Source organism: Heloderma suspectum, chromosome 7, assembly GCF_057233095.1.
Source record: "Heloderma suspectum isolate Gila_16-S chromosome 7, 16-S_ref, whole genome shotgun sequence".
Classification (NCBI taxonomy): Eukaryota; Metazoa; Chordata; class Lepidosauria; order Squamata; family Helodermatidae; genus Heloderma; species Heloderma suspectum.
Window position 1 is genome coordinate 54,548,403 of NC_139464.1, and position 14,930 is coordinate 54,563,332.

Sequence of the window (14,930 nt, forward strand, 5' to 3'; positions counted from 1 at the left end):
ACCTGGTTCACACATAATACTGACCCATGGTTTATTTAACTCATGGTTTGTTGAATTCTGGGTTGTCGTGAAGCGTGAACCAGACGCACTAACAAACCATGAACATCCCAGAAAGAAAACAGATGGCTTGTTGTTGGGTATGAACTCTGGGTTGCTTAAGCCATGGGTTGTTACATGTGAACCCAGAACTGTGGGTTGTTGATGGGTTGTTTGCCAGGCAAGAGGGGTCAAAAACCCCAGTCACTGTACATGCCAGTGCTACAGTACCATAAAGGCTGATACAGGGAGGAAGTGGCTGAAGGTGGAAGGAAACAAACAACCCAAGGATTGAGAAAATAAACCATGGTTTGTTTGATCATCTGCAAGACAAACTCTGGATAGGGCAACAAACACTTGGTTAAATAAACCATGGATTAGGGTTACGTGCAAATCAGGTCAGTGTGTCGGAAACCTAAACTGTAGTTAATCTTAACTGTATGTTTTGTTAAAATGAATCAGCTACCTAGTTTGTTTTAACAACATATGGTTTGAAGTTGGCTTGTTTCAAACAGACTATAGTTAAGATTAACCACAGTTTAACTACAGAAGAAACAACAAGCTGTGGCTAATAAAAAATGGAAGTGGCCATGCAGGAGGAGGTAGTGGGAGAGAGTAAGACAGCATATGAGCCAGAAGCTTCCTGCGGCTTGTTGCTGTCATGCTAAACTCTGGTTTAATGTGATGTCTGAACTATCTCAGTAATTCTGCACTGGGTCTTAGGTAAGTTTTTGTCTTATAGCTTACCTTATTTTGCAAGGGACAAGTGAGAAAAGAATTGTAAAGTATTTTTGTAAATACAACAGTGCGATTAATAAAAATTTAACTGGAAAGGGATCCATATTTATATGTTTCCATATTGTCTCTTATTTTGATTGCCTTGTTGTGTATAAGAGAAATCTATTTTGTGCATGTGTTAGGCAGAACTAGAGAATAAATTGCAGCAGCAGATAACATTATCAGCACAAGAGCTTACAGCAGAGAGAGAAAAGATAACAGAACTACAGAAGACCCATAAAAAAACCCAAGAAAATATGGAAAAACTTCAGCTGGATTTTTATGGTAAAGAATCTGAGCTCTTGGCTATACGACAAGACCTTAAGGTACATTACAGTGCTTCAAAGTTGTACATGAGGGAAGGGTATGTTCTTGCAGTTTATGCAGTGTACTGTTATAAGGCTCTACCTTCTCTTTGGCACTTAAGTTATACAAGTGGAACTTGCAACACAGTCTGGAGTGCTCCTGTTTGGTCTTGGATCAGCCAGCCATGCGCCATCTGCATGCTACTCCATTCCATTCTCCCTCCCATGATAATCCCCCCCCCCCCCGCAACAATCAGGCAGTATTTTATTTCCACTGAGTATGCGCAATCCTCATTAAGAAGTTTTGGGGTTCTCCCCCAACCATAGGTTTTTTTTTTTCCCTTAAAGACTTTCTGTACTTGGGGTACAAGCTTGGGGTCCCCTGCTGATACCTCCCTCTTGTTGCATAGATGGCGCTGTTTTGGCTACACAGGGATCTACACTTGCCTCTGAACTTTGGAAATAGGGCGAACTATTTGTTTAATAAATGTATATCCTATCTTTTACAAAACATTCTCACAGGGCAGCTTACAAATACATTAAATGATTTATAACAATTACATTATAGCAACATTAAACAATTTATAACAACATAAAAGCATTGTAGTTAAAGCTCACAGTCATGATAAAATTAAACAGCTGTTGCCAGCAGTAACAGCATAACAGCACTCAGCCTGATAAGCAGAGATCACTAAATACAACCCCAGAATAATAACAGCCCAAATAAAATCCCAAAAATTATGAAAAGGCAGCAGTAAATAAACACGTTTTTCAAAACCCACTTAAAGGGCTGTAATGATGGAGCCTGTCTAATCCATTTGGAACAGAGTTCCACAACTTTGGGACTACTGCCAAAAAAGCCCTCTGTTCAGGATTCTATTCACCCTCTCCCCCTACCCCAGTTTTATGATTGCCCACCCCAATCAGAATTCTGTGGCAACTAAGAATGCAAGGTTCTTAAAGATTATTTTGTATATCTGCAAACCTTGGGGTTTCCTTGAGTCTGCTGATACCATTCTAGTATGTGGGTGCTGCCAGGTTAGATACATAAGAAATGGCACTCTTCCCCCTGAAGATTGGAATTAGTACCTTTGATGATGATCTGCACTTGCGTTCATCTGTTGGAGTTGGATGACTTTGTTCTCTTGCTGTCCCTGTACTTATCTTCATGCATTTCTACTGTACACATTGCCCTTCTGGTTGTGGGTAGTTCTCTGGACTGGGTAATTTATGTCAAAATGATGCACAGATGGCTTTGCTCATGTATATACACAGTAGCTGTGTGGGAATATGATTCAAAATGAGGGAGGGGTGTTGATATGTGTGTGCAAGTTCACTTTAAATAAAATGGGGTGTATGTTGGAGAGGGAATAGCTAAATATATAAAAAGCAAGGCCATAAGAAAGATTCCAAAATCCATATTAGTGTAATACCTTTATTAGGCCAACTCAAAGGTCACAAAAAATGTACAAGCTTTGAGATCTCTGGATCTCTTCATCAAGGGATTACAAAAAGCAGAGTGGGTGCAACAGGAGGAGGGAGAAGGCTGACTTTATGTCTGCATCATGGTCAGAGTCTTAAGATGAAATAGGGGAGGACGGTTTGCAGACATTCAGATTGGACTACACATGCAATCAGATTTTTGGGGTGGGGTGGGGGAAGTGCTAGTGAAGGATTAGGGGGCATGAAGGATTAGGGACCAAGGTATGGGCCCTGTGAAACATTTGTTGAAAGAAAACAAGGATGTCAGCTTTAAGGGTAATAAACTTAGAAGTGGTATCATCAGTGATGCCAATTGAGCTATGATGATGGCACCATCTGCTGGAGCATTTTGGGAAAGTAATTCTTGTTACTTGTGTTTTTTCATTGCCTTCCTAACTAAAGCTATAGTATGAGTTAAGATATTTTTTTTTTATATCTTAAAAAAGATATATATATTTTATATTTTTATATCCAAGGCAACATATAATCCTAAAAGCAGCTAATTAAAAAGTACAGCAAACAGCAGCAGGAGTGTCATCCTCTTACAATACAAGCTTGGGTTTTAAAAAGAGTTGTTTTTTGTCTGGTATGGGGCGTGTTTTCACACTATCAGCTTCACTTTGTTTTCAACTTTGTTGTGATGTTTCCCCAACTGCATCTTCCCCTTTTCTTATTTCCACAGTCCTTAAAAACCTGGCTTATCATCACTGTAGCCTGGGGCTCTGTGCTGTTTCCACTGAGCTCTAATCAAATTATTTTCTTGACGGCTGGGTGGAGTCTGAATGGAGTCTGGGTTGGATCTGATTACCTCATCAGTGTTCCCACCTCCTCCTTTTGCCAGTTCCCCCCTCCCTCATCCCCTTCTGCTCTGCTCCAGTTTCCCGCTCTGGTCAGTCTCCTCCATGCCTTCCGAGCCCTTTTGTTTTTTCCTTTAAGCAAAGTCATGTGTGCAGGATCCCCCCTTTTAACCCCCCCAAAAGGGACTTAAAAGTGCAATTTCGTTTTAATGAAGGAGCAAAAAAGCAAAATCCTGTGTGCAGCATCCCCATCCCTAGCAACTGCTTCATGGAGACACCTTCTTCGTTAGGCCCGGGTTGCTCCCCCCATCCCCCTGGCACTGTTGTTGTTTTCCCCCCTTATTCTGGCTTCCCAATGGCCCTGCAAGGCAGGCTAGAAGAAGAGATAGTGGCTGGCTGGCTTCCTAATTGAAGGCACTTTTAATACATTGAAATCCTAACTGTCAAGCAAAGGGAGACTCCCCCATCCACCCTGGGAGGAAAAAAGCCCATCAAACTGGTGAGCAAAAGGGAGAAGAAACAGTCAGTGAAGTCAATGGGAAGGGGAAGTTCCAAGCAAATGCATTGAAGGAGATGGGATCCCTTAAGACTGCTACTCTAAGTCGACTTACAATGCACTCCTATGCATGCCCACTCAGAAGCAAGCCACAATGGTACTTACTGCCAGGAAAGGAAAGCCTTACAGCCAATGAGTTTACTCCGAAGCAACACCCCAGTAAACGCCCACACAAAGCAGGACAAAGCACTAAAGAGGAAATAAATACACAGGAAAGAAATGGCAAAGAGAGCCAGTGGATGACATACTAGTTCTGCATCTCTTCACTCTTTCTCCCTCACCCCCGTCTGCTCTGCTCCAGCCCTTTTGTTTTTCCTTTAAAGTGAGTTTTAAAGCGCACTTCCGCTTTAACAAAGGAGCGAAAAAGCAAAGTCATGTGTGCGGCACCCCCCCTTTAAAGCCTCCCCCCCCAAACGAGGACTTAAAGCATACGTTCACCTTAACGAAGAGGAGCGTAAAAGCAAAGTTGTGTGTGCAGCTTCCCCCTCAGCCTTAACACTTTCTTCCCCTAAACCGGGGAATGCTCCTTAATGACTTAACAACTCTCTGGGAAGCGGTCTTTGCGATTCTCCTGATTCCCTGCCACCACCTTGACTGGGAACTTCATAGGAAGGAATACCCAAGGTGGGCGGACACTGCACTTGTATGTCAGGGGTGCTTATGTGTGCATCTCTTCATCTCTGCCTGACTCCTCCCTCCAGTATCGTCTCCCCCTCTCCTTCACATGCTGCTTCCAGTGAGGTCACGGGCAGGTGAGCGACACATCAACAAGGGCCGGGCTACACGCCCCATGGGCAGGACTGTGATACCGGACCCAGCAGGGTTGTGAAAACAGGTCATTAATGGAGCCAAAGTAAGCAGGAAAAGTCGGACTATAACCAGTCTCAGAAGAAGCGGTTTTTCCGCGATAATTTCCGCGATAAAATGCGGGGCTGGTGCTGAACGGCCACAACGTCATGGAAACACAGAGACCTCACCATGCAGCCAGGTTGGAGTAAATCGCTGGTGGAAACACAGCCATGGTGTGTTGGACCTGAGGCAATAGTATCCCTTGAGGCCTAAACTGCTTAGATTATCAGTGATAAATATAATGTTATATATATCATTAGAAAGATTCATTGTTGGCTGTATTCAAAATATTTATAACTCGTTGACTAATTGCAATTCTCAAGACTTAACATATGCTGCCAAAGGCCTGGGAGTAGGGAAGGTCTACTCTATTTCCTTTTTTCCTACTCAGTTGCCATGTTTCTTCTCATTTTGCACCAACTTAGCTGCCACTTCTTTTGCTCTCTGGGAAGAAGTATATGGGAAATAACAAGACTGACTGACTGACTGAATAAATAAATAATAGATAATTTTGAACCATACCAATTGAATCAGCAAGTCCTTTGTACATTGCTGCTAACAGTGCTTTACTGTAATTAAAATGAAAACATCTTTTTCACGTTAATACATAATATCTTCTGTTTTAACGCAGACAGGCTCTGGGAATTTAGTAGTACTTATTTTTCTTCAAATCTAGTCCACAGAGGAGAAGCTTGCTTTGGCTCAAGAGGAATTGGTTTCAAATAGAAATCAAATTAGTAATCACAATCAGTTGATCAAAGAACTTAAGACTGTGAGATCTACACTGGAGCAAGATATGTCTAAAAAAGGACAGCAGCTGAAAGAGCAGGAAAAACTCTTACAGGAAATACAGAAAGATAAGGTAATTGATTTTCACGCATCATAATTTTTTCCCTTTGCTGCTTTGAAGTAGAGTTCTGCTGGTAGTTGCTTCTCACTATTTCTTTAAACACATTGGTGCCCTACTGTAAACTTAAGTCCCCACTGGAAGGTATATGCAAATGTAATATGAGCAGTATAGTGTACGTATATCTTTTGGGAGAGAACTGATGACTTTGCTGTTGCAGTTACTCAGTATGTCACACAAAAAGAAGTTGAATCAGAATGGCTAGAAATTTGAACTCAATTAATCATAGAAAAAATAGCTAAGTTTATCCAAGGTACATGAAATAGCTATGATGGTTGTAAGAGATAGCATGTATTCTGCATTGCAAGAGTTAAATAGTAACAGATGGCTTTGACATCTAATTGTAGATATAGGCACAATTAGCCTTTGGCTGTACTCCTTTGCACAAATGTAAAGTCTCCTTGAATTTGGAGCTTTCTTCCAAGTAAAAATGCATGTTTTCACTGTTGGACTTATTTGTAATCTTTTGGTTTAGATGGTGATATTTTAGTGGTATATCAAAATTTAATGCTCTTGCAATACTTCTTCTGTAGGGAAGAAGTACATTATAACAGGATTTTAAAGAGGCAGTGCTGTTTACTGAAAATGAAACAGCTTTTGTAGATCAGTTGAAAGAGATCTTTTAAACATACTTGTTGGCTTTTTCTACCTTAAGGATTTAAAAGAAAAAGACTTGGCTAATGAAAAATCAAAAACAACAGAGCTTCAGAATATAAGAAGCAAACAGGAAAAAGAAAATTCCAAACTGAGGGAAGAAGCCAGAATCTGCAAACAAGAATTTGAGAAGGTATGTTGAGACACAGGAGTTCAAGTAGTTAAGACTATATATTTACCTAAACCTTTGGAAGATAGGCAGCACTACCCCAAAATTGTGGCTTTGGTGAAGTTAAGAGAGCTGGAATGCATTATATTGCAGTCCAGAATCAGCACTAGAAGCGATCAACTGTTTCAGCTCCAAGGGCTATATTAGAAATGTGTCATACATCTGGTGGGCCAAACATAAGATTTTTTCCCCAGCTTTCTATGTTCTGAGCCATTTAGATATGCTATCATTTCATTTTCAATATTATTTCCAGAATGTTGCATTCTTTTTAATAGTTAAATGAGAAGAGAAGATGAACAAAAGTGTCTTGCAAATTATAAAAGTCTATAAATTGGCTGCATTCAGACGTAGCAATAACCTGTAGTTTATCATGATGGGAATTAGCCTAAGTAAGTCTAGTCTGTTGCACTCCTCCCTTTTCTTCCACCATGGCTGTGAGAAGATTGGAAGCATTCATTTGGAGTTGGCTTGTTTCAGTAAATCATAGTTAAGAGTAACTATAGCTTGTCTGGGTTTGCACATAGTGCTAAACTGTACTTAGTCAAAAACAGAACTGAAAGCTTCCGACCTGCCCTTTGTAGCTGTGCCATGGGAAGGAGAGTGCGGAGAGTGCATGCCCTAGGCTAATTCCCATAATGATAAAACATAGTTTATTGCTGTCCTAGTCTTGATCCTAGACCATAATATGACTTGGCATAAATACTTGCAAGCAGGTAGAATTGAGTTGCACTAAATCTATGGCCTTATGGAACACCGTTATATTTTATCTTATATTTTATCTTATATTTTATCTTATATTTTCGCAGTGATGGTTAAGGTAGTACTCTTTTAGTTAAGCTTTCTAGTTAGTTGTGTACATACATTGTAGTAGCACTACTTAACTTATTTGTTCTACTTTAATCATTAAATACATCAAGTATTGTGACAAACCTTTATTACCTGTAATACAAGACATAACACTAATTTAGGGCAAATCCTGTGGTTGCTAGACAGCAGCTAGATGGCCATAGGATTGTTCGATTTTCAGGAACAGACCTCAGAGCCCACACTCTGAGGTCGCTTCCCAGAAAACCACTTACCTGTCCCCTCCCTTGCCGCCTTGGCGGTGGCGTGGATTATCCCCGGGCTCCACGCTCAGAAGAGCAGAGCAGAATGGGGCAAAAGGGGCATTCCCGGGGGTGGGGAGTGCGGAAGTGCCAGTACGACGCTTCCTATGCGTTGTCTGGTCTTCCCATCCCCGCATCCCAGCTATTAAGTCTTGCAGCTAGACAGCTGAAATCGGCTGTCTAGCCGCGAATGCAGGGCAGCCAGGGTGCAGAGGAGAAGATCCCCTCTGCATTCCACCCGCCCTGCATTGGATAGGTGGTCGCCTCTGAGTTCGGAGGTAGCTGCCTATCCCGATAGGATTGTTCCCTTACCTATTGATTCTACACATTTGCACTCACATGTTTACCTGCAGTGCTGACGTAACATCACAATTTGTCATATTTGCTACACTCGCTCCCCGTAGCATTTATTTGGTAGAACTGAAATGGTTACAGATAGTTAAGCAAATATGGGAACTATTAAAATCTGATTATAGACAGAAGTGACTATTATCAGCTACTCACTCAAAACATGCCAGAATGTTTGCTATACTTGTATTTTTTATGAAAGAGAAAATTAGATGTGCTGTTTCATTTAATCTAATATGTATTCTATGAAATAAAATATTAATATACACTTGCAGCCTAAAATATGGCTGATAGCTGAACTCCATAACCTCTTTGGTCTCCCTGCCCTACAGTTCCCCCAAATCTACCCCCCCTTTTGATTATGCTTGTGGGGGTAGATTGTGAAGAGTGGCAAAATGCTTGCTCATAAGGTGCAGAGCAGGGAGTGTGTTCCTAGATCATAATGTTCCTTCCTTTATGTGTGGATCTGATTGGCTGCATAGCAGTGTGATGTCATCTTGCTAATTACATGATCCCTGATGGGCTAGGATCATGCAGTGAGGGAGAACAGAAAGGTATTGGAGGAGCAGTGAGGGTATGGGGGCACCTTGCCTGCAAACAGCCCCCAAAATGTACCCTTTCGAATTTCTTTGGAGTGTTTCGCCCCCTCCAGTTATGGGCAGAAATTTACCTTAGCTATACTTTGGTCCCTTGCTTGTCTAGTGAGTGTTGTTTTTTCTGCCTGTTGTCTGTTTTTCACTTGCTTGCTCAACTCCATACCAGCACCACCACCTGGATTCTTGGTCCTCTTTCCACTCAACTTTCCATCCCATAGAGTTCTCTGCCTACTCACCATGGTGATCTGCTCTTTCTCCCCTTTCCTGCTAACTGTACACCCTCTACCCTATGTGGGTTTTTACCTAGTGAACTGCCCAGAGAGCTTCGGCTATTGGGTGGTATAGAAATGAAAGAAAGAAAGAAAGAAAGAAAGAAAGAAAGAGTCCCCCTTTCCTCTGTTTCCTTCAGCTCTGCTGCTTTTTGACTTTAGGTCCTTTAGGACTTGAGCTTCTGACCTTCATCCTTCACACAGTTGCCTGCCTTTCAGGGCCAAATTGGCCACTTCTGTTTTGAAGCAGAAGTAAATGCCAGTTTCTTGCTGAAAATCATCCCCGTCTTGGGTGTTGTTTGTAGTAAACAGCACCTCTGAGGGCAAATAGCAGCACGGGAAGAAGGTGGCTTTCAGACGGAAACTGACATGGGGTCTGAGCTGACTCGGATTCACATTCCAGCTAGCAGCCCTAAGGCTTCATTTTCTTCAAAACAGAAGTGGCCAATTTAAGCATGCCATTTTAAAAGCATGAATAACTTAACATATAGTTTGGCCCTCAGTCCACTGCTGACATTGCCCCTTCCTTCAGCCTTCACGCCTTGGGATTTTGCTGTCCTTTACTTTCCGTATGTTATGGTCCTTCCTCCTGCTCAGTTTCAGTTTTCAGCTTCTCTTCCTCCTGCCTACATACCTTTTCCTGTCCCTAGGTCCTTTGCAGCTTTTCTGTGTTAAACTGACCTTTATTTTTCTTTAGAAATATTCTGGTGTTGACATTGCACTTCAAAACATTGCAGCAGTTTGAGTGATTACAAGGTCTTACTGGCCAAAACAAAACAAAAGCCCAGCTGGTTTTTAGGCTGTTGGAATTTAGAAAATATTGTCTCTTTAAACCTTTATCTTTTGTGTGTTGGGAAAGCTCTGGCTGGTTTAACACCTACGTTCTCAAATTTTAGTCATGTCATGTAGTATAACCTGGAATTTAACTCTCACCAAACTATTACGTTTCCATTGTAACATTAAGTATGTTTTTAACAGGAGATAACAAATCTAAAGGATGCCAAGGAACTGCTGATTAAACAGAAGCTAGAATTACAGGGAAAAGCTGATAGCATTAATATGGCTCTTGAACAGGAGAAAAAGAACCAGGAAGTTATCAAAGATCAGTTGAAAAAGAGAGAAGAAGAACTGAAGAAGAAATGTGCTGAGACTGAAGCAAAACTGGTCCGTATATTTAATATGAGAGCTCTTGTTATGTTGACATGCTTAAATATGATTATAAATGATGAGATGTAAATTCCCCTCTTTTTTCTCAACCTGTTCTCATGTTAGCAAATGGGTGGGAGAGGCATTTTTTGCTGATTCCTCTTCCCCCTGAAATGCTCTGTGACCTCTGAAAATCTGCTCATATGGTTGGGAGAACCTCTGGAACATCATGGGAGACTTCCTCCTTTCCTACCAGCAGGAGTCCCAGTTGGCTTGGTATCCCTTCCATTTATGGAAGGGCAACTCAAGATCCAAGCCAGGATCTCCTCATTTAGTCATTCACTTTTCTCCATAGTGAGAAGGATCAGGGAAGAGCATGCAATGCTCAGGCCTGTTCTCTGTTTCTGTCTGGAAAAAATAACCTCTGAGTTGTTGGAATGAGGATTGTGTACATTTTACATGTTTCTGTTGTTTTAGAAAGCTGAGATCAAGGAGAAAGATGAACAGTATAAAAGTCATGAGGAGGCCAAGGATAAACTCAATATGCAGATCACAGCTTTGAATGAAAATCTGGGGACGGTGAAGAAAGAGTGGCAAAGCAGCCAAAGAAGGGTTAGTGAGTTAGAAAAGCAAACAGATGATCTGCGTGGAGAGATTGCAGTATTGGAAGCCACAGTACAAAATAACCAGGATGAGAGGAGAGTGTTGCTGGAAAGGTAAATGAATGAATGAGGGGCAAAATAACAGATTTTGTGGCAGTTTGTTTTTTTTAGAATATATTGAACAAAAATTTTGTAATGCCTTTGATACAGATTAGATCTTGTGTAATTTTGTGCTAAAAATCAATTTCTCTGCCATGCAGATGAAAAATTCTACGTTCAGGATAAGTTGGTCGACTGGATAGCTGCTGAAATTCAAAATTATAGGGTGGATTCCAGGTTTATGTGAAATGTAGACTGCTGTGTGTATAATGCATATAGTGGCTTACTCCTTGCATGTAGCTTGCCTGGTCAGGGATCTCTGCTTGAGTCTGGATAGCAAAAAGCCTACAGCCACTTCCTGGATTTCTTAATAGCCTCTTTTGATTTCAGAAGTGTATATGGTGGTCCTGCAGTTATGGTTGGAACTGTGTTGGAATAATGATTCATACCTTATGAAATGTAGCTTCATCACACAAAAGCTTCGGCTATTGGGTGGTATAAAAATGAAATAAATAAATAAATAAACAAACAAACAAACAAGAAAGAAAGAAAGATCGATCCTGGGACAAGAAATTTCTCATGAATTGAAACCAAAAAGCTCTGTTTTCTTTTATCCTTCCCCTCGCCTCCCCTTGCCCGGCTTTCTTTGATTAATGCGACCAGTCAGACCTACTACTGATTGTGCTGAAATATTCCTTCTGTACGTTACTTTTGTGCATTCTCTTTTGTTCATTTCTACAACCAACCAGTTTTGTATAGTGACTTCAATAAGGAAAGAAGCAATACATAGTCTTAAGGCAGGTTAACAACGTTAATTGTCATGGTAATTTTCATTATGGTTATATAACTATAACCATAATTATAACTTATTTCCCCAGTTACAGCATTGAAAGACCACTGCAATTTCTTCTCAGAGACTTAGGAAATTGTTTGTTTATTTACCATCTCCTCTGTAGGTGCCTTAAAAGTGAAGGGGAAATTGAAAAGCTTCAAACCAAACTGATGGATGCACGAAGAAAATTGGATGATACTACTGCAGCCATGCAGGAGCTAGGGAGAGAGAACCAGTCACTACAGGTATTCCATTTTGGTGTTGAAAGACAGAGTTAGTGCTAATATAAAATTAATTCAGGTAAATATTGCTATTTGCTGGGATGAGGTGGATTGGTGGGTAGAACAGATGAAACAAATATAGTGATCTAGTAAGGGTGGTAAAAATTATGTGCTTATTTTGGGTAGAACAATTTTTGGCAAATGCTTACATGGCTGGGTCCTTGAGTTGAGGTGTGTGTGTGTGTGTGTGTGTGTGAGAGAGAGAGAGAGAGGGAGAGAGAGAGAGAGTGTTACATCATCAATGTTACAACTGAATTTCCATGAAATAGCTTTGACATGATTTGGGTGTTTGATTTAATGTCAATTAAAATCTCTACTTTTTATGTTTTGTATAGATCAAACATACACAAGCCCTAAATAGGAAATGGGCTGAAGACAATGAGGTTCAGAATTGCATGGCCTGCGGAAAAGGTTTTTCTGTAACAGTAAGAAGGGTATGTGTGTCTGAGATGATCTTATGAGAATTATTTTCCTTAAAGCAATGAAATAGTGTGTTTTAGGAAAAGCTTTAAAAAACCCCCACTTTTTTGTGGTGTTGGACAGTTTTATCCAAGAAACATGTTTTCTTTTGTTGGTAGTGCAGTGAGAAGTTTGTTGTTAGTACAGTAGAAATCTTGTTCAGGCCTTGTATATTCACTTGTTTCCATTAACCTTGATTATACAACCTGCTCAACCAGGCATGGACATCTTCTTCCCTTGTAATCTAACTGGCTGTGTCCCAATGGACAGAATTTGAAGCTTGTGAGCATGGTAGTATGAAAGCTTCACAGTGTGAAGCACAGTATCTGCTTTGGATTCATATGCATACTAATCTATACTCCGATAGAGTGAGCACCAAATTTGCTCAAGGAACTACTTCCACTGCTGACCTTTTTGGGAAGGCGCAATACTGCAGAACATCTTCTAGTACTTTAGATAGGGCTTCTTGTTGTGTTATTTTTAAAACATACCTGTTCAGCTGTCATTTTCTATCCATCCATCCATCTGTCATCTATCTATCTGCTATTGCAGTGCAGTCCTATGTTATCCCTGCTACTGGGGATGTTTTTGGCAGAAAACGTGGGGTCTGCTGAGTGTTTTGGTTAAGACTTTTGACCTCATGACTTCTTAAAAAAAGAACAAGAAAAAAGTGTGTATATTGCTTTTGGAATGCACTTCATAGACAATTTTGTGTTTTAAAATGCTGTGGGATGTCTCATGCAATGCCAAATCATGGCAAATAAGCGTTGTACTCATGTGCTCCCCTTTCCATTCCCTCCTTGCCCTGTGTGCTCTGGTTCAATGTGTTACTTCCATCTTGAGCATACACCTTAGTTTGTAGTTGCATCAGGACTGTCAAACTATGGTTTATGCTTGCCCTTCAAACCATGGTTTGCAATCCTGGTTTGAAGGGCAAGCATAAACCATAGGTTGCTGGTTTGGATTTAACAGCAAACTATGGAGTTTGCTAAAGGTGGAAGTAACAAATTGGAGTGCACAGGGGGAAAAGGGAGCATTTTCATGTAGCGCCAAATCATGGTTTGGCATTATGTCTGAACTGTGTGTGTAACTTCCCCCCCTTTGTTTACAGCATCACTGCAGACAGTGCGGAAACATCTTCTGTGCCGAGTGCTCATCAAAGAATGCCTTAACTCCTTCCTCTAAGAAACCTGTTCGCGTCTGTGATACTTGTTTCAACGACTTGCAAGGATAATTATTCACGACTCTTAAATGTTATGCTAGAATAATGTTTCTGTTATGCACTTCATATAACACTCAGACTACTGTTTGGTTTGGGCTATGATTGTAACAACTGGCAAAATTATAGTATAGTTTAAAATATACTTCACTGATAAAGTCAAACAAATGTACTTGTGAGGCTGAAGTTATCTATGGCTTATTTGGTCTTGATCCTACCAGAGCTTCTGTGTCGAGTTTATAAGTCTCCAGTAACTTGTAAATAAAGTTTAAACAAAGGAGTAACAATGTATTTTTTTATCCTAATTTGTTTGTTCAAAAGTAACACCTTTTAAAGTAAACATACTTACAGGGATTTTGTGTATCCAATATTGCTGCTGTAATGGCATAGTTACAGTTTAACGGCTGCATCGGAGTTTGTAAACAAGCCACTTTTTTGCCAATTCCCCCCCCCCCCCCACACACACACACACTGTGAGTGTCACTTCTATGGTGCCTCCCCAGTTAGTGGAAAACTGTCTTGAGCTTTTAAAAATTTCAGCCAGTTTCATTATAGTGTCACTATATATACTTTACTGAAAATGAAAGCAATGTCAAGACTATAGTGTATGCTTGACATCTCTTCTAAGAATATTCTGCATCATATCAAAATTAGCACTTAGGTGGGCTACATCATCCTTAATATGCAAATTCCTATTCTTAAGCCTTTGAGGAAGGGCTATATTTTTGCCTCTCCCTCTTTGAGAGCCCTTATGTTCATTTACATTTCTTTTGTACTCTTAAAAAAAAAAATTTTGTTCTGTTCTCAGAAGAAATGTTGCATAAAAGATCCAGGAAAATATACATAGGAAGTGCTGGACTTCAGAGATAAGTAATTGCAGAAGAAATTAGTTAGTTTGGAATCCCAGCATTTTTAGTGGCTATTTTGCTTTCTAATTTCTCAGTTATTGCTAGAGTTTTGTTTTGTTTCCCTACAGATTTGGAGTGAAATCCTCAGCTCTGTTAATGGGACAGCTTTTAAGATTATTGGAAACCATGATTCTACCATCACTGTAGTCTCTCTTGTTTTACTTGAACTAGTTTAATGAGGTACATCCCAGTCATGAGTTTTACAGTACAATGCTGTCATATTTTGTCCAACTGAAAAGTTGGTTGAGATTACTGTTTTGAATTAAACAATTGGATTTAGGCAGCAGATGACATCTTCCAATTTCATATTGCTATACATTTTCTTCTTTTGATTGAGAGAGATAGTCTTTACATACATACATCTATGCACACTCTGCGTTGATATAAAATGATATACTTATAAAATCTAGGATTACTAAAATATACAGCAAACAACAAAGATAGCTATGCTGGTTAATGAGTAACACATCCAGAATCCAGGGGAAATATTTATAGTTAGGCAATCCCTTTATTAGGACCAACCAAAATGCCAT

At 40.2% G+C, this 14,930-nt stretch overlaps 1 protein-coding gene across 7 annotated transcripts in view; it reads left to right on the forward strand.

Moving 5' to 3' along the window:
* Positions 1-14,679, forward strand: part of EEA1 (early endosome antigen 1) — an 80,014-nt gene extending 65,335 nt beyond the window's left edge. For all 7 annotated transcript variants that reach the window (XM_084810254.1, XM_084810249.1, XM_084810252.1 and 4 more), the window contains 8 exons: positions 957-1,139; positions 5,479-5,664; positions 6,365-6,496; positions 9,830-10,015; positions 10,475-10,713; positions 11,655-11,775; positions 12,147-12,245; positions 13,382-14,679. In XM_084810254.1, the coding sequence (XP_084666380.1) occupies positions 957-1,139; positions 5,479-5,664; positions 6,365-6,496; positions 9,830-10,015; positions 10,475-10,713; positions 11,655-11,775; positions 12,147-12,245; positions 13,382-13,504 (1,269 nt within the window). In that variant the 3' untranslated portion in view covers positions 13,505-14,679. The remainder of the gene's footprint in view (positions 1-956; positions 1,140-5,478; positions 5,665-6,364; positions 6,497-9,829; positions 10,016-10,474; positions 10,714-11,654; positions 11,776-12,146; positions 12,246-13,381) is intronic.
* Positions 14,680-14,930: the final 251 nt, after the last annotated feature.